The sequence below is a fragment of the Sinocyclocheilus grahami genome, unplaced genomic scaffold (genome assembly GCF_001515645.1).
Source record: "Sinocyclocheilus grahami isolate Dianchi unplaced genomic scaffold, SAMN03320097.WGS_v1.1 scaffold120.1, whole genome shotgun sequence".
NCBI classification, from domain to species: domain Eukaryota; kingdom Metazoa; phylum Chordata; class Actinopteri; order Cypriniformes; family Cyprinidae; genus Sinocyclocheilus; species Sinocyclocheilus grahami.
Window position 1 is genome coordinate 667,983 of NW_015505299.1, and position 24,329 is coordinate 692,311.

A 24,329-nucleotide genomic window follows, 5' to 3' on the forward strand; every position below is an offset into this window, starting at 1 on the left:
TGTTTTGCTCAAACTTTCACCATGACATTAGAACTAATACACCGTTGTCGCTTGCGAAATCACAATGACGGCGCCATGTGTGGAAACTCACAGATTAAGGGACGGTGATATTATAATGAGATCCCTTTGCCACGTCACCAAGGGAGTGAAATCAGACGCGCTGGTTTTCTCAGACGCTTGCAGAAAAAGGCTTCCCAAAACAAAGTTATTGGGTTAATCTTTTTCACATTTCCTTGGTTGGTAGATGCACCGGGGACCTGATTATAGCACTTACAACCTGAAAAAGTCAGATTTTCATGATATGTCACCTTTAAACAATAGCCTAAACCTGCAGATTATTTGTCAGAAAAAAATTAAAGGAATTGTTCAAATTTCTTTTGGATAGATTTTAAAAGATTAATTATCTTTTTTATGCATTGATCACCACCATTTTTGATAATAAATTTGCATTAAATCATAAAACACAGAATACAGAAAAATTACAACAGACAACACAAAACTTCTGAATAAATAAAACACTTTGATGTTATTATATTATATAATATTTTATATTATTGTTAAAATGTTAATAAAGTTGTTAAAATTTTGTTAAAGTTTTATGAATTAGTTCAAACTAAATTACAATTCAGGATCCAGAAAAATTACAAAAGTAAACACAGAATTTGGGAAAAATAAAATGGATAAAATACATTTGATTGTGACTTGGGTATTGGACTACTCAGTTTATGCTTTAGAAAAGGTTTTTCTCCAGGTTTTGACCAAACCACCCAACATGCTTAATTTCTGGTATATTTTTCACATCATTTGCATCATAAATCGTTTTTGCGCTTGCTTATTGCACATTTAAGTTTGGGTGCATGAAGACATGTCACACCAAACTTTACATCAACAACACCAAGTGAAATTGCATCTCATGTTTCATGGCAGATGGGAAGGTTTTCGGTAAGTAATACATGAAATTGTGAAATTTACAATCACATTTTACATTTAAGCATTTAGCAAGCACTTTTATCCAAAGCCACTTACAATAGAGGAACAAACAAAGCTACAGCACGGCTGCAGAAAACATGCAAAGTGCATAAGCATGGCCATACCCATTGACCCCAGTATTGTTCCTTAGATGTATAATACAAGTTGTGAAATAGCTGAGGTAACTGTACTTTGGTGATTCCAAGATATTGTACAATGCCAAGACAACCAACTTTCTCATCTGTCAAATGTCAAAATGACTGAGATGGCAAATCAAATCAAAGACGACGGGCATTACCGTTATTTTTACAGAAGCCGATTGTGAACTCCAGCACAAAGCTTCAGTTTTAATGGTCAAAAAGTGAGACGTAACTAAACATTTAATTTTTGACAACTGTGTTACGACAGCAATGTTAAATGACCAACAGTGATTTGCAGGGGTGCAAACAACTCGACTGGAGCCATTTTCAACACATTTTCCGCATAAGTTTAAGAATGAATGCTTGCATATTGCATTTATGAACACTTTCCTCATAGCAATTCATTAAATTCATTTATCATCCTCAGACCTACACTAGAACATGATAAAACTTCTGACTGTGATAAGTGTGTTTATAGGTTGTGGTTCGGACAGTCATTTACCCTATCAAAATAAAACTTTTATTTGCAAATGGAACAAACTGATTACATTACAATTATTCATATTTATTCCTTTAATTTTCTCTTTTTGACAAGAACCCCCCACCCACCAGACATCTTAAAATACAAAAATGTATTAGGGGATTCAGAATTTTCCCTCATGAGTCATATAGATTTTTGCCTTTTTTTTAGTAATTTTCATTTTCATGTATGTAAAGAAAAGCATAAACATTCTTCAAAATACCTTTTTTTGTGCTCCTATAAAGAAAGACGTTCAGAGAGGTTTGAAAGTATATATGGGAACTCTTGTAAATGAAAATGTTAGGAAACTGAACGTGGTGCCTTATATCCCTGATATGGTGTGCCAGTGTCATGGATAATGAACCTCACCGTGGCCTTGGTGGAGCTCTCCTGAAGGTCCCAGAGCAGAACGTGGTTTTCAGCCAGAGATATCACACGCTTCCCATCACCCAAGGGCTCCCATAATACACTGCAGGAGACACGAGAGAGGACATTAACAATGGATGACCACAAATGCAGTCATGTGCATTTACACTATCCTGTGGAATGTATTATTTAATAGAATGTTTGAATGGTGCTCTTTGCATATGTGCTGTATGAAGAATGCAGAAATGGCTATGAGGTACAGCAATTAACCAAACTACAGTCTACACATCTATTATCATTGGCTATCCAGACATCAGATGCAACAACAGAAAACATCTGTGTGAGAGAAAACTTGTCTTTTCTATATGAGAGGTCAACTGCAACATCCAAACTTCACCCAATCAGGTAAATCTATCATAATTTTTCAAAAACAACTAGACACATCTTTTAATGAACAATTTAGATGTTCCTGCACAAAATGTATGAATCTGTCACGAATTCGGTCCATGGACTTCCGTTTATTCACCACCAGAGGTCACCCTTTCCATTACATTGACTCTCGCACAACACAAACTGTTGCATAGCACCCCGGACTACATATCCCATCATTCATTGCATGGTTTGCACACTGCACTGATTGCACTCATTGCACACAGCTGTTTCTTATCACCTCACTCACTATATAACACCCACTCGAACCACCATTCTCTGCTGAGTATTGTTTAGCCTGTACCCCTTTCCGAGTCTCCGTGTTTTCCTTGTTTTGCCTTGCCTGTTTCTGCGGTATCTGATCTTTGCCCGTTTTCCTGGATTTTTCCCTCTCGTCTCGCCCCTGTGATTCTGTCTGCCGATCGGTGACCTACGCTAGCCCAGGGACTATTCTTGTGTTTTTGCCCGCCATATACCTGTTTGCCATTGTTTGACCCTGCCTGTTATACCACGTCTCTTTAATAAAAGCTTGCAGATGGATCCACACTTCTCACGTCTCGTCAGCCCCATTACAGAATCATTATGGTGGAGACATCTTGCCCAATTTCCTTTTTCTAGTGATATGATTAATTATTTATTTTTTGAATAAGGAATCATTAAAGTAAAATACTAAATCATGCAATGCATTTTGACAGTCTAGTTTAGATTTATACATTTATTATAGTATATAATTTAATAAATAATATGCAGGCTTTTATTTTAATTGAAGGGATGTCATAACAGACTATCAAATAAGAGGAAATGGCTCGACTCAATTGCTCCCTAGGTTATGAGGAATAATGAAAATATTTTAAATGCATCTAATTCCAAAATGAAAACTATTTATATTTTTACCTTACAAACGAAAATGTGCTACTGTGTCTACAAATCAGTCTATATATAACAAATATACATAAAAATATTTCAAATCCAAAACAAAATAAATTCAGTGATCATTACCCAGTATGCACACACACACACACCTTTTAATTTGACCTCATTTTACCCATTAAGTAGTTGTCATTACATTTCTTTTGCATGTCAATTTTGGGGAAAACTTCTGTGGAACTTTTTTTTTTCACCCCATTTATTCATAATTAATATGCATGCATCTCATATTAACTGAGAGACTAAATTGAATATCTGTACTGTAAAAATTGCTGTGACAAATTCCTAAAAGTATTATCAAATATTGTATTGATAAGAAAATAAAATCATAAAAAAAAAACTGATGTTGATTAAAAAAAAATTTAAAGTCTATGCACACTTTTTTTGCATCACCTACCCACATCTAAATACATGTTTGGGAAGCCAATTTAAAACTGTTGTTTGTCAAGCTATACTACACATAAATTAAAAGATGATCAAACAACAATTTTGGAAAAAAAACTAACTAGCAAAATATAACCTACAAATAAAAAAAATAAAAAAAAACGAATTATATTAAAAATTATTTTACTGCAATTTAGTGTGACTGCATCTAACTTTAAGACATACATTTAATCTAAATAGAACAATAAAAAAGAAAACTGAATTTAAAAAATAACATGTTTTATCTAAATATTTAGTTAATGGACATTAAACACAATGCTACTGAAAAATAAACAAAATCACATGTAATTTATGAATGAATGATTAAATGACTCACTCAAGATGTACTTGTTTCAGTACTGGATGAATCAGCGTTCTTGAACGAATCTCTTGTATGATTCAAAGATAAATACATTTTAACAGCCCCTTTTCAAAATCTTAATTTGAAGTGTCAAATTACTTTCAAAAGGTGATTTACTCTATTTTAATCACGACCATATGCATCGTACACACAGTTTATATCTGAACTATAAACTTTTATCCCAGTACTTCTGTGATTTGAGTGTTAGTAACACAGAAATAATGATACTGTGTTGCTGAAAAGACTGTGAAGCGGTTTCATTCATGACAGACAGCTGCTCTCTTTAGGTCAGCGGCAGCGCGAACGCAGATTTAAATGTTCAAATCACACAGGTGTGATCGTACGCTGCACGGACGAACCAAGTGATCATAACATTGATCACACACGTCAAAGGTTAAGGAATGAAACAGACGTATCATTGTAATTTAGGAATAGAATCCCGTTGGTGTTTGAATCGTGTTCGTGATCTTTAACGATCTATTAAATTAAAGTGCTTTGTCATGTTGGTGGTGACACCTCTCTTGTAACATGTTTAGCTATCACAGATATTAAACTTAGCTTTTTTGGCTTCTGATCGCAAATGTAGCCAAACTTTGGAGCACTTAGATTAGCGAGCAAGGTCCTGGCAGATCGCTAGGTGCGGTCCTCACAGACGAAGACAAAAAAAGCACATAGGAATCGATAGGCGGAATCGAAATTTTTATTTGACAACAAGTATCCGATTCTGGAATCGGAATCGATTTTCGATTTCCAACCCTAGTAGTGTCACTATTTTTAGTTAATCTGCATTACACTGAATATAAATAAAACTAACCAGGACGAAGTGTATATTTGATGCTCAGGTAAATGGTAAATGGCTCAAGTTTGATCTGAGGGAAGAAGACAAAGTAGGAGGAGAAATGTCAGGAGGGAACTCATATGTAGCAAACGTCCACAATATAAAGGTGTGTGGGCATCGACTGGCCCCCGAAGATCACAGAGATTACTCCATCATTACTGGAAGTATTGACTGACCTATATAACACAGTTTGCTTTTGTTTCTTCTCAGGCTCCAATTGATCTAGCAGCGTTGGCTCTGATAACCCATCACACAGCCATTAGCCTGTCTCACGCTGCCATCGCTACACGCTCAGCACGTCCCGTGCACACATTCTCACAAATGCTCCATTGGCCACAAAGTGCTCAATGGGCATTGATTAAGAGGCGTCCGCTAGCTCTCAAAACGAAGCAATTCTTTTATTCGGTGAATAAAACACAAGTCTTTTTGGTAGATTTTTCATTGATATTTCGCCTATTCTCTTCAGGGAAGCCTAAATTGGAATGTTTTCAAAACAGGCACATATGCACTTGAGAGAAAGAACAGAGCAAGTTTGTGAAAGGCATGAAATGTCCCTATGATGCATGTTAACATTAGTCTCACATGGTCAAAATCTTGTCTATTTGACCAACATGTACAACATTTAGAGGCAGGCATGTGTGAATTCCATCTGTGGCTGACTAAGCAAACCCCAATGGATACTGTGCTGTTGTGTTCAGCGAGAGCTACCTGTGAGAAGTCAGGGATATGAGGAAGCAAGAAGCCTCATTCATCTTAGACTGTATTAGAAGACTAAACACATTATTGAGACCCCGTCACATACAACGAAAAAGACAGACCCCTGAATCCACACAGACCATACACTGTAAAAAATGACTGTGAATTTAACGGTAAAAGACTGTAAAAATGCTACAGTAAAAACCTGTTAAATGGTTAACGGTAAATTCCCCTACTATATACGGTGAAAAACTGTATTGGACATTACATGTATTGGACATAAATTTTACGGTAGTATACCGTTTTTGGAAGTGGAAAAAGACCGTATAATTTACAGTGAATAACCGTAAATTGACATTCCCAGAATTCCCTGCGTTACATTTCAAATTTGATGTTTTTTTTGTTGAAATAACTATGTTTCTTCTTAGTTTTTTCTTATCAGGTTTGTATATTAGGGTTGTGTGTTACACCTAATGTTGTTAAATGAATGTTCATTGCATTATTTCAGTATCATGTGGGTTACCGTTATGGTGTTTAGTGTTTGTGTGAATGACACTGTGCACCTTCTATATATGTTTTTATTTAAAAGCTGTTTGTGATGGGCTTTGGTTCATCATGTGACTCTCATCACCACCTGCATTTGGTGGTTATCAGTGTATTACAAAGGTACAAAACAGATTTCTGTACTTCAATAGGATTTGGTATATTAACATTGTATCAGTTAATGAAATTATGGTATTTAACTGTAAATTTAAGTTAAAACCGTAAAACCTAAAACGTTGCTACCGTATTTTTTACGGTAAAATTTACGGATTTTTTTAACAGTGTATAAATGCATTACACATGATTGTACATAAAATAAACCTAAATATGATCAACTTTGTGGGCCTACAATGCAGCAACTGCAAAGTTTTGCCGCTTTTTGGCTTACGGTGCAAGGAAAATCACATCCTTATACAACCAATAGAAGTTTTGCTTCTTGTCCAATGTCTTCTATTTCATGACTAGATTACTGCAACTCACACCTTGTCGATTAACCAACATCTGCCTCGCATGTAAAATGCAACCAGTTGACTTATACCCAACCTTTGGATCATCAGTTACATTTGGCGCTCTACACTAGCTTCCAGTAAGTGTTGGAACTACATTCATGACCTTCTCTGGCAATGCTGCCAAAAGCCTGCCAGAACAATTTCACTCTGTCATCACACTACATAACCTAACCACAACACTCTGATCAACATCATACACTCTCACCCAGGTAAGGTACAGTAGATCAGGTCATAGCTTGTGCACCATTCATCATGATTTCCTGTCTTTATCCAAAGCCATCCTGTTTTTTTTAAATTAATATTTGCTTTTTTTCTCATAGCTCCTGACATGGCCAATGTGCTGAGGGCCTTGAAGAAGGCACTGGCCCAATTTTCTTACTAGACCATTTTTCTTTCACTGGCTTCTTCTAAATGCTCCTTCCAGAGCCAAGACATCTCCAAAGGGAGGAAGCTCTTGGTTGCCTCAAAGACCAGAACGATGTCTGATATCAAAGTAGCCAGCATCAACTTAAAAGGGTCATATATGTGAATGAATAATGTATACTCTTTCTCAGTGTTACCAGTACCGAGATATCCCAGTTTATTTGTTAGTAAAAGTAAAATGTGTCATCCAGTGGACTTTCGAAAGCTCCATGGCTCCAGTGCCTCAGCACTTTTCTGTTTTCTCTAGTCATGGTCCACCACCCATGCTGTTCTCCTCCTTCTGTCCTCTCACATATGTCTCTGAATTTCTTCATTTTAGATGTCCTACAACATAGCCTATATATTATAGCCTATCCCTTACTTCCAGCCCCTTAACATCTTCAATGCTGTTTGCCACTTTCACTTCAGTCTTACCTCACAGATATATCCTACAAGGTCTCCTGGAGAGGAGGGTTGTCTGAGTCACATCAGCTAATCTGTAATCCTCTCCGATTTGCACAACCTTGCTGGACACAATCATAAAGGCACATGGCTTCTCCTGTCACTGATACGCACCTTATGATCCTACTGTTTAGGCTCATTTCTCTGCTTGCCTTTCAGACCTCTCAGCCTGGATGAAGGAGTGTCAGTTTTTTGTTTAAGCTCAAAAAAGACAGAGCTCCTTCTAATCCCAGCAAACCTGTTAGTCAATCACAACAGCACTATACAACTGGGTTCCACAACTCTTGATGGCAACTAGGACAGCAAGAAGAATGGACTACTGGACTAGGCTGTTGTTCAGCCTTTTGGAAAACATGACTAAAACTCTCCAGATGATTCTGAATGTGGCAGTGCTTATAGACTTTAATCAGCCAACAAGGACACCCACACAGCCCTCTTGGTCTCATTGGTTACCTACAGCTGTACCAACGCTGACCTTCAGGACTGACACTGGAAATACACCACCCTATTCAATTACACTCTTACAAGTGCATGTTCCTTCACACTATTTACGGTCAGTGAACATGTTGTGCCTGGTGGTTCCTTAACAATGAGGTACAAAGTCATTGTCAAGAACCTTCACCCTCTCTGTTCCTCTGTGGTTGAATGGGCTGCCAACCTCCACCCAATCTGCTGAAACCAAACACTATTCTCTGTTTATCTATTTTTGTATGTTTCATTTCTGTGAAATGTGTGCCAATAGAATTTACACTTGAAACTTTGCATACTGCAAAGCAATCTCTACCCTAGGACTCAAAGAGAGGAAAACAAGTGGTAGAAACCACTAATAACTTCAAGTTGTAAACTGATTTGAAAAAGACGGCCCAGGCAGCTGGGTCATTCTACATAACATCTCTTGTATTCCAAGGTAGAAAGGGTTTGGAACAACATCACAATGACAAAATTAAAATTTCTGCATGAACCATTCTTTTAGGCTTTAATTTGGCCCTTTATCTTTCAATACAGTGAGGAGGAGATCTGAATTTATTGAATTTTTTAGTTTAGCTGAAGTGAAATTCCATTAGTTTGTACAGCTCCCTCATCTGATGGATGCGAGTATGATGGCCTGCGATTTGGCAAAAGCTTCAAAACACAACCAGGATTTTCTATACTGTATTGTGAATTATGGTGCATGAAATAAAGCATGTGAATGAGACAAAAGAAATGCGCAGAGGTTGAAAATAAAACCAAAACAGATGGGTGCATGAAATACAGAGCAAATAGATTTCTGTAACATCTAGAAAAGAACAGAACAATAGATTGAAGGAAGGCAGAGCCAAAATGCTGCAAGAGATAGAGACAAAGCGAGAATGGAAATAAAAGCCATGACGAGAAGGACAGCAAAGCTAGGAGCTAGGAAAGAGGGAGAGAGAACGGGGAAGCTGCAGGGTTAAATCGATAGCGTGTGGCGTACCAGGCCACGCTGCCGTGGGTCGTGTTGTCAAGGTGACAGAGGCTTCAAAACAAAACCAGGATTTTTTTTTTCTATTCTGTGTTGTGAATTATGGTGCATGAAATAAAGCATGTGACTGAGACAAAAGAAATGGGCAGAGGTTGAAAATAAAACCAATGATAGACAGATGGGTGCATGAAATACAGAGCAAATAGATTTCTGTAACATCTAGAAAAGAACAGAACAATAGATTGAAGGAAGGCAGAGCCAAAATGCTGCAAGAGATAGAGACAAAGCGAGAATGGAAATAAAAGCCATGACGAGAAGGACAGCAAAGCTAGGAAAGAGGGAGAGAGAACGGGGAAGCTGCAGGGTTAAATCGATAGCGTGTGGCGTACCAGGCCACGCTGCCGTGGGTCGTGTTGTCAAGGTGACAGAGAAGCTCCAAGGTCTGCGGGTTGTTTGATGAATCATCGGGGGACTCGTGGCTGCCTGATTCCCATTCCGGGGGCATCCTCCACACCGCCGCACATGTGAGCACTCGACTCTCAGACGCTGACCGACAGGAAACACACACACAGAATCTCACATAAGCATGCATGCACACAAAACAGCTTAAAAACACAGACACAGCCGCTTCGGCTCATTTGTAATCTGAAGTACACCGAGTGCATGCACAACAACCAAATAGAACAAAGATGCTGAGTCTTTAGAGATGTAGCAATTTGATCAAATTATTTGAAGTGAAAAACTTGTTGCATCTTTCCCAAAATGACTCATGGCTGTATTAGATCAAAAGGGAGCTTCTACTATATACTGAGCAAAGGGTCTGAATACTTAGGACCATGTGATATTTCAGTTTTTCTTTTTTAATAAATCTGCAAAAATGTCAACAATTCTGTGTTTTTCTGTCAATATGGGGTGCTGTGTGTACATTAATGAGGAAAAAAATTAACTTAAATGATTTTAGCAAATGGCTGCAATATAACAAAGAGTGAAAAATTTAAGGGGGTCTGAATACTTTCCGTACCCACTGTACATGATGTCTATACATTCACGGGAATGTTTATGGTTCGTTTCTAATGTATCTGTGGATTGTCTTCCAGCAGCACATGCCATATGAGCAGTTCTCTCAGTAGTGAATACTGCCTCTAGGGGCCAGATCACTCATGATGCTTTATTATTTCACACACTCATCTTTGCAATTGAAAATGAATGAATGAATAAAAGAATAAATAAATAAATTACATGAACTAACATTAACATAAACTAACAATGAAAAGTCCTTCTAAAGTATTTATACATTTGATCACTTGTGAAGCCTTTCATTTAACACACTAATGTTTAAGACCGACATAAAACTTAACAGTTCATTAAATAAATAAATGCATAAAAAAAACAAAAATCACTACATTACTGATTTGGAAATGCTGAAATCTGTAACACTTTAAAATAAGGTTCAAATTTGTTAACATTCGTTAATTACATTAGTGAACTAGTGAATTAGTGAACATGAACTAACAATGAAAATTATTTCTAAAGCATTTATTAATTTTTAATTCATATAATTTCAACATACTTATACATTTTTTAAATCAAAAGTTTTATCTTTTCATGTTGTTTAATGGTCCTAAGCTGACACGAACTAACATCAAACTGTATTTCTATTAGCTAACATTAACAGAGACAGATTGCTCATTGTTAGTTAATAGCAGTTAATGCATTAACTAATATTAACTATTGGGACCTTATTGTACAGTGTTACCGGGAAACCTTACTGCAAATCTGAATGCAAAAAAACAATTAAAGCCACTGTGTTACAGTGGCCCTACTAAAGTATTTATACTTATTTACTGGTATGTAATGTACAATTTTCAAATTTCTGTACTTTATCAGGATATTATTATTATTATCATTATGAGAGAAAAAAAGTTTTGAAAACACACACACACACGTCTGGTTTGCTATCCTTGTGGGGACTCTCCATAGACGTAATGGTTTTTCTACTGTACAGACCATATATTCTATTGCCCTACACCAACCCTACCCCTAAACCTACCCCTTACAGGAAACTTTCTGCATTTTTAGATTTTTAAAAATCTTCATTCTGTATGATTTATAAGCTTTTGTACCCGTGGGGACCACAATTTAGGTCCCCACCGTGACACGAGTCCCCATGAGTCTGTGTAGTCCGGTTTAAGTCCCCACCAGAATAGAAAAACAGGTACACACACACACACACACATTATTTAAAAATGAAGACACAGAAATAGGCAGCAGTTTCTCTTCTGATGTGTGGGAGGATGAGAATGAGTGTTCGCTGCAGCGGCTGCTTCCTCCGGTGTAACGGCCGCTTTGGGAGACGCTCAGAAATGCACTTCAGCACTTTCTGCATCAGCCGAAAGGCATACTGCTAGTTATGGGTTACAGATAAAACCTGTAGCCAATAATTACACATTTACAACAATATATGGCTTGTGCATTCTCTCAAGTATTTTTAAACTTATAACTCACGCTGTAAATTTACTGTAAAAAAACGGTCAGTCACGGTTGCCAGAAATTCACTGTAAAAAATAAATGTGTTTCTGATATTATGGGATGCCTGTATATTTTACAACTTTCATTAAGTGATATACAGTATATACCAATCTACTTCAACTACCAAAATCTGCTTTTTACTTTTAAATGTACAGATAACCACTATGATAATACAGGTGGCACAACAGAAAGCCACATGGTAAGTAGTCTGTCCATAAAACATTGTCAATATAGGCGGTGCAGTCATAAACACAAAACATCATGACACTAAATTAATGCAATATACATGAAATAACAAAAAATATAACACAAAACACCCTAATGTACATTACTGATAACAAATATGAGAAGAAATAAAACTATTTAAATAAAATACAATAATTTCGCAACGAACCTCTGGGAAAGTCATATATATATTTTTGACCTTTATAAGGTCATTTTAACTTACAATATATATAAATGTACAGTAAAATTACATACAGTAACATGATGTTAAAACCATTTATATTTTTTCAGTGTACAGTACATGGTAGGGTTGCACGGTATACGGTACTACGGTAGTATCGCGATACCAAAGCTTCAAAAGTGTGAAAAACTTGTTGCGTCTTTCCCAAAAAGACTCATGGCTGTATTCGATCAAAAGGGTGCTTCTACTAAATACTGAGCAAAGGGACTGAATACTTAGGACTATGTGATATTTCAGTTTTTCTTTTTTAATACATCTGCAAAAATGTCAACAATTCTGTGTTTTTCTGTCAATATGGGGTGCTGTGTGTACATTAATGAGGAAAAAAATTAACTTAAATGATTTTAGCAAATGGCTGCAATATAACAAAGAGTGAAAAATTTAAGGGGGTCTGAATACTTTCCGTACCCACTGTACATGATGTCTATACATTCACGGGAATGTTTATGGTTCGTTTCTAATGTATCTGTGGATTGTCTTCCAGCAGCACATGCCATATGAGCAGTTCTCTCAGTAGTGAATACTGCCTCTAGGGGCCAGATCACTCATGATGCTTTATTATTTCACACACTCATCTTTGCAATTGAAAATGAATGAATGAATAAAAGAATAAATAAATAAATTACATGAACTAACATTAACATAAACTAACAATGAAAAGTCCTTCTAAAGTATTTATACATTTGATCACTTGTGAAGCCTTTCATTTAACACACTAATGTTTAAGACCGACATAAAACTTAACAGTTCATTAAATAAATAAATGCATAAAAAAAACAAAAATCACTACATTACTGATTTGGAAATGCTGAAATCTGTAACACTTTAAAATAAGGTTCAAATTTGTTAACATTCGTTAATTACATTAGTGAACTAGTGAATTAGTGAACATGAACTAACAATGAAAATTATTTCTAAAGCATTTATTAATTTTTAATTCATATAATTTCAACATACTTATACATTTTTTAAATCAAAAGTTTTATCTTTTCATGTTGTTTAATGGTCCTAAGCTGACACGAACTAACATCAAACTGTATTTCTATTAGCTAACATTAACAGAGACAGATTGCTCATTGTTAGTTAATAGCAGTTAATGCATTAACTAATATTAACTATTGGGACCTTATTGTACAGTGTTACCGGGAAACCTTACTGCAAATCTGAATGCAAAAAAACAATTAAAGCCACTGTGTTACAGTGGCCCTACTAAAGTATTTATACTTATTTACTGGTATGTAATGTACAATTTTCAAATTTCTGTACTTTATCAGGATATTATTATTATTATCATTATGAGAGAAAAAAAGTTTTGAAAACACACACACACACGTCTGGTTTGCTATCCTTGTGGGGACTCTCCATAGACGTAATGGTTTTTCTACTGTACAGACCATATATTCTATTGCCCTACACCAACCCTACCCCTAAACCTACCCCTTACAGGAAACTTTCTGCATTTTTAGATTTTTAAAAATCTTCATTCTGTATGATTTATAAGCTTTTGTACCCGTGGGGACCACAATTTAGGTCCCCACCGTGACACGAGTCCCCATGAGTCTGTGTGTATTCAGGTTTAAGTCCCCACCAGAATAGAAAAACAGGTACACACACACACACATTGTTATTTAAAAAGGAAGACACAGAAATAGGCAGCAGTTTCTCTTCTGATGTGTGGGAGGATGAGAATGAGTGTTCGCTGCAGCGGCTGCTTCCTCCGGTGTAACGGCCGCTTTGGGAGACGCTCAGAAATGCACTTCAGCACTTTCTGCATCAGCCGAAAGGCATACTGCTAGTTATGGGTTACAGATAAAACCTGTAGCCAATAATTACACATTTACAACAATATATGGCTTGTGCATTCTCTCAAGTATTTTTAAACTTATAACTCACGCTGTAAATTTACTGTAAAAAAACGGTCAGTCACGGTTGCCAGAAATTCACTGTAAAAAATAAATGTGTTTCTGATATTATGGGATGCCTGTATATTTTACAACTTTCATTAAGTGATATACAGTATATACCAATCTACTTCAACTACCAAAATCTGCTTTTTACTTTTAAATGTACAGATAACCACTATGATAATACAGGTGGCACAACAGAAAGCCACATGGTAAGTAGTCTGTCCATAAAACATTGTCAATATAGGCGGTGCAGTCATAAACACAAAACATCATGACACTAAATTAATGCAATATACATGAAATAACAAAAAATATAACACAAAACACCCTAATGTACATTACTGATAACAAATATGAGAAGAAATAAAACTATTTAAATAAAATACAATAATTTCGCAACGAACCTCTGGGAAAGTCATATATATATTTTTGACCTTTATAAGGTCATTTTAACTTACAATATATATAAATGTACAGTAAAATTACATACAGTAACATGATGTTAAAACCATTTATATTTTTTCAGTGTACAGTACATGGTAGGGTTGCACGGTATACGGTACTACGGTAGTATCGCGATACCAAAGCTTCAAAATACTGGTGATGCCACTGTATTTTTCAAATGGTAGTATTGTCAATATTGTGCTATCATAAGTAATGTTGTATGCGTGGCAGTACACAATTTAAATTTAAAGTTGACATTTTAGGCACAACATTGTCAATAATGATGATTTCGCTCAATTTTGCTAATGAAAATAGTTCTAAACAAAGCAGAGCTGTTGCGCTTCTCAGAGCGGTGTTTTGTTTCATTTCTGAATGAATCTGTGTTTTTGAACAAATCAGTTCAGTGACTCAATCATTAAGACTTATTGCTACCTACGGGCGGATTTAGGCAATCCGGTCTGTATTTATGAAAATTCGGTTCATTTTGTAGATTTAAATGATGAATTAACACATGGTATCGTGATACTTGGTAACGTAATACTTCAGCTGGTATAGTATAGTAAGATTTATTTATGGTATCGTGACAACCCTAGTATATGGTAAGGTAATTTACAGTTTTACAATATTTTACAGTCAATTTTTTAATTTTTTTTATAGTGCATCTCATAGTAAATGCTAAGCAAGCTAAATAATGCTAATGGCCGCATCTGCTATCAATATATTTATTGATATAGCATTTATTATTTACAAATATATTTGCTGTGTAAAGGTGCAGTAAGCGTTTTCTGAGAAACGCTGCTGATATTTGAAATCACCAAAACGAAAACACCCCTACCAAAAAAGATCCCACCCCTATCTTGATAGCTCCACCCCTAAATTCATTAACATGCTATGCAACATAGGAGTGGACACGCCTCTGGTGATTGGCTACAAATGTGTTTTGGTGCTTGGTCTGATCCACCTTCAGCAGCGTTTCTCAGAAATCGCTTACTGCACCTTTAATGCTATAAAGAGATTTCTGTAATTTATTACTGCATTTTAATTTCAGGGAAAATTTTACTTGTGGTCCACCACACATCCAACAGCATATTATCTTAATTTGGACTCCACTACTTAAAGAAGAAAAATAACATGATGTATTTAAATATTGAAATTAATTATTTGCTGCCTCACTCGATTAAGAGAATGTACATCAGATCAGATTTACTTAAGTTTATATATACTTACTAACATATATTTATTTATTAAGTTATTTTTTATTTTAAAAAGCTGCATTTATTAAAGGGGTCCTATTATACCCTTTGGTTTTTGAGGTGTAATAGAGTAGGTTTTCATGCTTGATTGTTCCAAAAATGCATTATTTTTTACATATTGTACATTATAGCAGCACCTCTCTTCCCAGTCAGTCTTTTTTAGTTCCTGTTTCAATGAAGCCCCGCCTTCCGAAATATGAAATGTGCTGATTGGTTAGTTGGCCCAGTGCGTTGAGATTGGCGAACCGCTTAGAAATGCCATGCCCTTTAACATAACTGCGAGTTTCATCTGCTCAGCTGTAAACATTAACGATGGTGTCATTTTTGCCCGATTCAGACCCTGAGAATGTTCACGAACAAGAGGATCGTGCAGAATCTTCGCAAGCACAAATAAAGGGGTTTTTGAACCGGGGTGCGCTACTAAAACAGCTCTTCTTCTTCGTCTTCTCTAGCGCAGCTCAACCAGGCCTCGCCCGTGGGCGGGAATTATTTAATGTGTGACATTGTTACATCAAAATATCCAGAAGCGCGCTGTAGTCCAAATGAGCCGTTTGTTGTAGTTCTTGAAAAGTGTTTTCTGTTAAAGAGATATCTCCTTTTAGAGTGGTATTTATAACTAAAGTTGAAAGTCAAAAAGCTTAACAGGACCCTGTTAATCATCATAACTGGAATAAAGCAATAAATGGAATTCAGACAATCATAATTCAGTGTGGTTGTGATTCATCTGAAGGCACATGGCCACAGGTATTCACAGCCGGGCTGATATTCAGAGTAACAGCACAACTGACCCTTTGCAAAGACCCGGCCCGCTTAGTTACTGTTGCTATGTTCGACAAACCATGGCGCTCTCACGCCACACATCAAGTTCTCACGGGGGAGTAAAAAATCGCAGAGTAAAGAGGAGGACACTGACAGCGGCACATATCAGAAGCATCCCAGAAGCGGCTCTCCGTGCTGCTTCGCTAAAGATATGCACCTTATATGCACCTTATATGCATTATAGATATGCGCTCGAATATGCTCTAGAACCGCTCTCGCGATACTTGGACATCATACACAAGTCGAACACACCTATTGGGTTTGTGGTGTTGTTGTTGTGCGCGCCATGGAATGTATATTCGCCATACGCCATCGCGTCGCTATATCAGTGATATTGCGATATGACACTTTTATCATGTGAAAATTTATACCGGTATTATCGTGGATGGTACGATATGGCACACCCCTAGTCAGATCGCCTGTCAATCAAACTCCCGGCGAAGGGTCAATTACGAGTCTGATACTGCTTTTATACAACAGTTTAATAAGCGCACATTTTAGACAAAAATCAGTTCAACTGTAAATCTGTTCACACATCTCAGTTTGTTAATGTACTGCACATTGACTAATCCACTAATTCAGCTATGAATTGGTAGATTTCATACTGCGGTTCTTTTCTGCTGCTAAAGCTGTTGAAACGGCTGTTGCCGTGTAGCAGAGCACAAGCGTACGTCAGCATCAGAATAAGAGCTGTTCTCAGATCAGATCGTTGAGCGGGCAGTTGGGGGTGATGATGGAGGCAGACTCAGTGCCGCCCGGCTACTCCATTAGCTTTAATGTCACGGTAATTACATTCCTCTTTTGAACTCCACTATGACATCTTGCACATTGGCCTCATCATAATGAAGATGGAAGGAAAAATGAAAGAAAAGCCATATCTTAGTTTTCACTCAGAAAAGGAATGCTCCCCACTATGCGAACTGTCAGTAACCAGCCACAGGCATTGGTCTTATATACACGGGATTTAATTAAAATGTTCACTTTCAATTGTTTCTTCATGTCTTTTAATTGCCTCGAGACGAGTGCAAGAATGTGTCATATATTGCTTTAATGTGACATGACTGTGCCAGTGAACTCACAGCACACAGAACCACATTTAAAGTAGATTTTTTTTTTGTGTGGAAGTTTTACTCATGAGGTTAGAAGTACACTGAATGCAAGTACAAAAACTTGTATGGAAGACAGCAGCGGAATCATACGATTAATAAACATTATGTTGTATCTTATATATAATCTTTTGTAACATTATAAATGTTTTTAATGTCACTTATGGGCTGTTTAATTCATATTGGCTGAATAAAATCATTAAAACAAAACACACGCAAGGGGTGTGCGATAATGACAAAAAAAATTAAATCTCTGTATTTTCTGGAAATCTGTCGATAACGATAATTAGATGATATTTTGCTGAGCGAGTTATTGTGCTGGTCTCATGGCAGCTTTAGGACTGCCGTGGACAGCTGACTCCCAAAGCTTTTGATATCCTTCTGTGTGCTGGTTAGTATGCAGCAGTAACAGAAATGAACTTTTCCAATATGTTTAAACAGATTTTTACCTTTTATGGGCATTTTTTTACCTTTATAAGGCCATTTTTCTTTAATTCTTTAATTGACATTTAATCAATGAATTCAGTTCAAATAGCAAGACACTATAGGGCTGTTACCAATCAAATGAAATCAGTATCAACAAAATGTGTCTGCAATGCAGCAGAGGTGGCACAGAATCTGCATCTGAAGTGACATTTAGATGCATTCACACAGACTGTTTAATGCAGGACATGAATGCAGTTAACCTGCAAATGCATTATTAATGTTTTGATGTTTTAAAAACAAAATGTTGAATATTACTGATATTTGAATTGATTTTGGGGAAACAAACTAACAAACGAGAGAGAGAGAGTTTAATTAAAAATTTTATAATTTGGAGATATTTGGAGAAAAAACTGCACTCTTCGTGTGATATTGATTAACTATATCAGATGATATAAATATAAAAAACAAAGTCATAAGCTGGCATTTTCACCCCCATATCTTGAATTTTGGGGGAATCCCGCAGTGAAAGCGTGAACTCTGAATGCACACGTGCAGTAGTCTAATCACGCAGCGTGCACTCACTGGGTGTGTTTTGTTTGTTTTTTGTGATATACAATATATATCGCACACACACGCACAGACATTTGAATTGTAGTATATCACGGTTTCTGCATAAATATCAAGTTGGACAACTGTTTTCAACATTGAGAATAATAAGAAATGTTTCTTAAACAGCAAGGATAACACACACACACACACATACAGTACACACATATACATATATATATATATATATATATATATATATATATATATTGATCCTTACGGCCAACATAAAAAAATAAAAAATAAAATAAAAACATTCTTTCTGAGTGAAACAGAATATTACACATTTTTTTCTTAAAATGCTGCTGAATTGTGCATAATGAGACCAGGAATGTGAATTAGGAAAGAAATTGGCATGAGATTTGCAAACCTGAGTAAATCACGTTGTGTGTTTCATACTCTACCCTCATAAATGTTGCATCTGAAAGTGAAACTCCTACAAAAATGCATATGTAATAAGATCTGCCGAAAAAATAACTGTGTCCACACCTTTTCATCTGTAAATCCATTTCATTTAGTGAATCCTGACAGTAGTTTTTAGTCAACAGTCAATAGAGAAAGAGAGACTCACTCTTGCTGTAGCAGGTGGTCAGCACTGCCTTGTCTGCAGGACTGCCGCTGATGTGCCACATCTCACCAGCATCGTGCAGGAGAACGCTCTTATTAATCATATTATTCTCATCATCAAAGTCAATGATGTGAATCTGCGGAAGAGAAAAAAGCAGAGCGTCCTGACGGCAGTTCAAAGAGCTGGGACTTCACTCGCAGATATTTGCTTTAATATGACAGTAAATGAAATCTCAAACGCTTTTTAACTTCACACACTCCTGACACTCATTTCCCAGCTTTTATTTCAACTTTGAAGTGACTGCAACTTTTGAACTTGTGTTAGATGCATAAAAGTTATGCAAAGCACGGCACATTTGAAGAGGCATAGAAAGTTATTATTTTACTGAGCGACTTCATGTGCACTGTGGGTAATATTCTACTGTAAGTGTCATTATGTGCATAATGGAGTTGTGTTCACTTCACAAAATCCTATTCGGTCTCTCGTTTTTCACTAAAGACATCTAAACAGCCTTAAAACAAGATCAGTTCACTTGGTGACGCAAAATTTAAGCACATTTGGTCTTTTAATCTTGATCTTAGATATATAATCTTTTAGGGCAAGACACTCCAAGCAAAACCATTGTTTTTTTAAGGGTTTATGTTATTGCATTTTGTCTGTAGATTTCAATTACAATACATATCTTTAAAGGCTGTTTCCTCAAAATGAGTCAGAAATCTCCACTTCAGCAGCACTTGCATACATCAAACTTAGCAGTTTTATTTATCTTCATATTCTGAAGGTTTTTACATATATAATTCGCCTGACTTAAATAACTTTCTAAACATTTCTAAAAATCAGTGTTTGATTCTGATTTATGGAGTAATTAAAAGAGAATAAAAATCGTTAACTCTAATATGTAAACAAAATGAAATGAGAATTTGAAACTGGCTTTATCCAATGTTCAGATTTCTGTTCTACAAATGAATGCAAATTAGAGCATATGTAATTAGATAACGCCTCATTTGCATGTTTAAACATAATATTTCAGAAAACTTGTAATGCAAAACAATTGTGTAAATATAATGTGATTAGTCAATGAGGAAAGTATGGTGAGATCTATTATTTACAATTTTACACTGACTTTTCAGATTTAGTGGTTCAATAGATATTTCACAGTTTATACTTGTAAAAAAAATACTGAAATACATTTAATCATAGCTTCACCATGAACACATTTAGGAAATTCCCAGATTGACAAATTCTCCAGAATAACATGCCTGAAACTATGCAAAAACTCTTATATTTTCAAAGTGTCTTTCTAATTTATGTCTGCTACTTTGTATAAATTCCAGACATAAATCTCACTTCTCAATTAATAATAACACTTAAGAGTGAACGTGTTTGAGAGAGGCTGGGGGATAGAGGACCTACAATAATGTACAGTATTTGAAAAATAATGTGTTTTTTGAACATTAAAGCATGTCAACATATTCTGTTACACCAAATACACAAAATAATGACCTTTAAAATAGCATCATATGACCCCTTTAAGAAATTTGTCATTGGCACTGTAATTGTTTTCCAAAAATAAAATAAAACAAATATTATTGTTATTGAAGTATGTTTTCCAAGAAAATACAATTTCAGTTTTTCTACTTCAAAATTGTATGTTTAATTAAATGCATTACTTGCCTTTTGTGAATTGTTTACTAGAAATTTCTGAGTGAAAATAGTTTCTACATCTTTTTTTCCCCAATGTTTTTATAATTGTTATACTGAATTAGCGTTTTTGCTGTGTATCTTATGACATGGGTCAGTAAACCAGTAGAAGTAAAATATCAGTGGTGTAAGAATCATTCTCCACATTGATTTTAGCAAATGAACATCATATACACTAGCTGTTTGCAAAACTAGACCAAAAGGCATTTGTCTTTCTGGTCACCTGTGTAGGTGCACGACATGTGAGAAAGAGCGAGCGCGAGCGCATGCATACTGTAAGCGAGGAGTTGGAGAGGAAGCCATTAACCTTGGGTTGCACTGCATTGAAGGAGAATTATTAGGCAACGATATAATTTTATGGAGGGAAGCAATACAAATAAATTCTGAGGGCTGGACAGGATAATTGGAGGAGTTGGAAGGTTCTGTAACAAGGGCTGGGCTTGAAGAGACTCGCTCGTGATTTATCAGCCTCTGCTCTACAGATGCTGAGTGAATGATCACACGGGCCTCGTCTCTTGCCGTAGTGGTTATGTGAAGGAGCGGTCAGGGGCTCAGGTTCAGAGGAGCACAGCAATGACACACGCAGGCCTCAGTATATGGTGCTCAAGAAATGGCTTGCTGCAGGGAAGGTTTATGAAGTGTTTTTGAACACTGCAAAAAAATTCTTACTGTGCAAAATGTTGTTACCGTATTTAAAGTAAGAAAAACAAAGCTGCCAACTGAAAAAAAAGATCATACAGTTGTGCTCTATATATGCAAAATACTTGTCATTTAAAAAAAAAAAAGGGTAAATGACTTTGACGCATATCTTCATCACTGTTTCAATTATGGACTTTTGTGTTTCTTTCATTTTCTGTTCTTTTGTTTCCATTGACCTAGACTGTGTCCGAAATCGCCCCCTATACCCTCATTCACTATTCCCTACATTAGGTCACTAATTCAGTTCACTAGAAGGAGTGAATGAAAACGAGTAGTGAATTCAGACACTGAATGCCGCTTTTGCATAGTTTGTGCTTGCTGTTTATTAATCATTTGAAACTAGCAAACTAGCAGCTCCAGTAGTAAGATTAAAGGATTTATCTTGAACTCTGTCACGGAAATTATGTATAAACCCTATTCAAACAATTTAATAATCAATTTACAATGAATTTATACCCGTGATGTACATTATGCTGTACGCCATGGATGAGCGTTTTGTAAAAAATGAACGGATTGATTATTCAGCTGTGGGCGCCATCTTCTGGCGAGATGCGGGAATTCATTCCGCGCGTGACTCTCACGGTGCATTATGGGCATTCTCTAGCCGTTAAGCGTGCACCAGTTGTACACTCGTTTTTGCAGTGCATTGTGGGATTGAATGAGTGCACCCGAGAACGTCCATTATGGTTTCGGACACCACTAAAAATGGCTGTTCCCTCAAATAGTGCCCTATTTAAGGGTATAGGGGGCGATTTCGGACACAGCCCTAGTTTCTGTCTCTCCTTTGATTAGTTCATTCAGTTCACCTGTGTTCGTTAATCATCTCATTAGTTCCCTCCTTTAGGTTCTGTATAAGTTCTCCCTGTTCTGTTCAGTCCTTGTCCGGTCACCGTTTGCATTTATGTGTGTTTCCCTGCCCTTTTGGAATATCTCTTGTGTGGATTGTTGTGATTAAACTTCGTGTTGGAATATATTCATCTTCATCGAGTCTTCTTCGTCAACACACCGTGACAATCACAGTTAGCAGTGCAGGCTGCAATATTAATAATATAACTTTTTTTTTGTCTCTTAGAAATGCACATTTGACAGTAGCTTGAGTTGACCGTAGTAGCAGCTTGAGTAAGGATGCAGATGTACATTTATGTTCATTATCAAAAACAGTAACATCTGTAAAATTGTAACAACCTCATTTTTTATATGGCAAAATATAATTATTCTGACTGTTTGTGTTTTATTAAAATTAACCATTGGTCTTCCACAGTAGCATTCATTTAATCATGATAACCACAGTTAAAACCACACATAGCACCTCAATGCCATGGTAAAAATATAACTACATGATTTCTAGGTATTTGTATGAAAAACAGCAGTCTAAATACATTATATTATGTATCTTTGCTCACAGTATTTCTGCTGTCTGTCAGCGCTGTTTCATCAGGCTTTAAACTAGTTTAAATCACAGAGTCGTTTGTGTTTTTCTCTGAATTCAGTCGCTTCACTCTGGATCTCACAGCTCTGTTTAGTGTCGTGTGACCGAGACTCATCAGAGAGTAACGCATCTGCTCTAGTGAGCAGCGGATAAACGCTTTGATTAGCGCTGTTTCAAACATTTATCAAACTCGTTATCGTTTTATCAAGGAATATTATATCGAGATAATTATCGTTATCATTCAAAACATTTTGATACCGATACTTTGACTTCGATACCGGTTCCTGAACGATACTTTTTTCGATACCAATTTTCTGAAATCTGTTTTAACAAGATTACATTACAAATACCAGTACTTTGACGAGCACAAACGTTAGTAAATCACGTTGCGTGGTTCATTTTAAAACTCTCCTCCCTTAAATTTTGCATCTGAAAGGGAAACTCCTACAAATGCATATTCAGTAAGATCAAGTGCAAAAATAACTGTGTCCACGGCTTTTCAACGCTAATTCTTCACTGCACGTTTTAGTAAATCCTGAGTACTATTTTAACGCCAAAATACGGTTTGCGCTGGTGTAAGCTGTTAGAAAATCTGGCCCCTAGTGTTTTTCTTTGATTAACCCTTTACGTATTGAAATTTGGTACCGAACGACAAGACAATTTTTGATATTCGATGGTATTGAGGTGTCGGTGCCTAAAAAACTATCAAACTCGATACCCAGCCCTAGGAATACATGTTATGCAGTTTCTTTGGGGCAAATAATATGATATTATTTTTTATCTTATTCTTGATCTTTTTATTTCTTATATATCTATTATTTTACAATATGTTATTATATGAAGAGTTTGGTTCCAAAACGCGATAAACGTCATTTAAAAAAAAAATTTTAGTTATTCTCTCATGTTTTCTCCCTTTTTTTCCAAACCGCGACAAATGCCAGTCTCCCTTTTCTGCAGAATGCGATATATCCACTCAACCAATCACAGCGCACCATTCCACGCACTCTAGACAGTAATGGCGGCGCTTTGAATACACCTAGCTTCCTAGTTTTCCTCATCTACTTTGTGATCAACAAACAAACTTCGCATGTGATTGTCATGTGCATCTCATCAGTAAAGCCGGTTCTGTGATTAATAGTAAATCTCCATCACGTGCTTTCAGATGGAGCGCATTTAATACACAGAGCCGTAGATCACTGCTATATCACTTACACTTACAAGCTATGCAATATCGCGTTCATAATGTGACTCATCTGCGATTATGAACGCGATATTGTGTAGCTCGTCAATGTAAGTGTTTTTATTTATGCCATTAATGTTTTTGTTAATACAGCGTATAGCACTAGTCAA

At 36.2% G+C, this 24,329-nt stretch overlaps 1 protein-coding gene across 1 annotated transcript in view; it reads right to left on the bottom strand.

Annotated features, from left to right (window-relative positions):
• Positions 1-24,329, bottom strand: part of LOC107589760 (protein TSSC1) — a 50,892-nt gene that overhangs the window by 22,655 nt on the left and 3,908 nt on the right. Inside the window, exons 3-5 of the mRNA XM_016278282.1 lie at positions 19,154-19,286; positions 9,416-9,572; positions 1,999-2,098 (exon numbers count right to left, since the gene is read on the bottom strand). Of these exons, the coding sequence (XP_016133768.1) occupies positions 1,999-2,098; positions 9,416-9,572; positions 19,154-19,286 (390 nt within the window). The remainder of the gene's footprint in view (positions 1-1,998; positions 2,099-9,415; positions 9,573-19,153; positions 19,287-24,329) is intronic.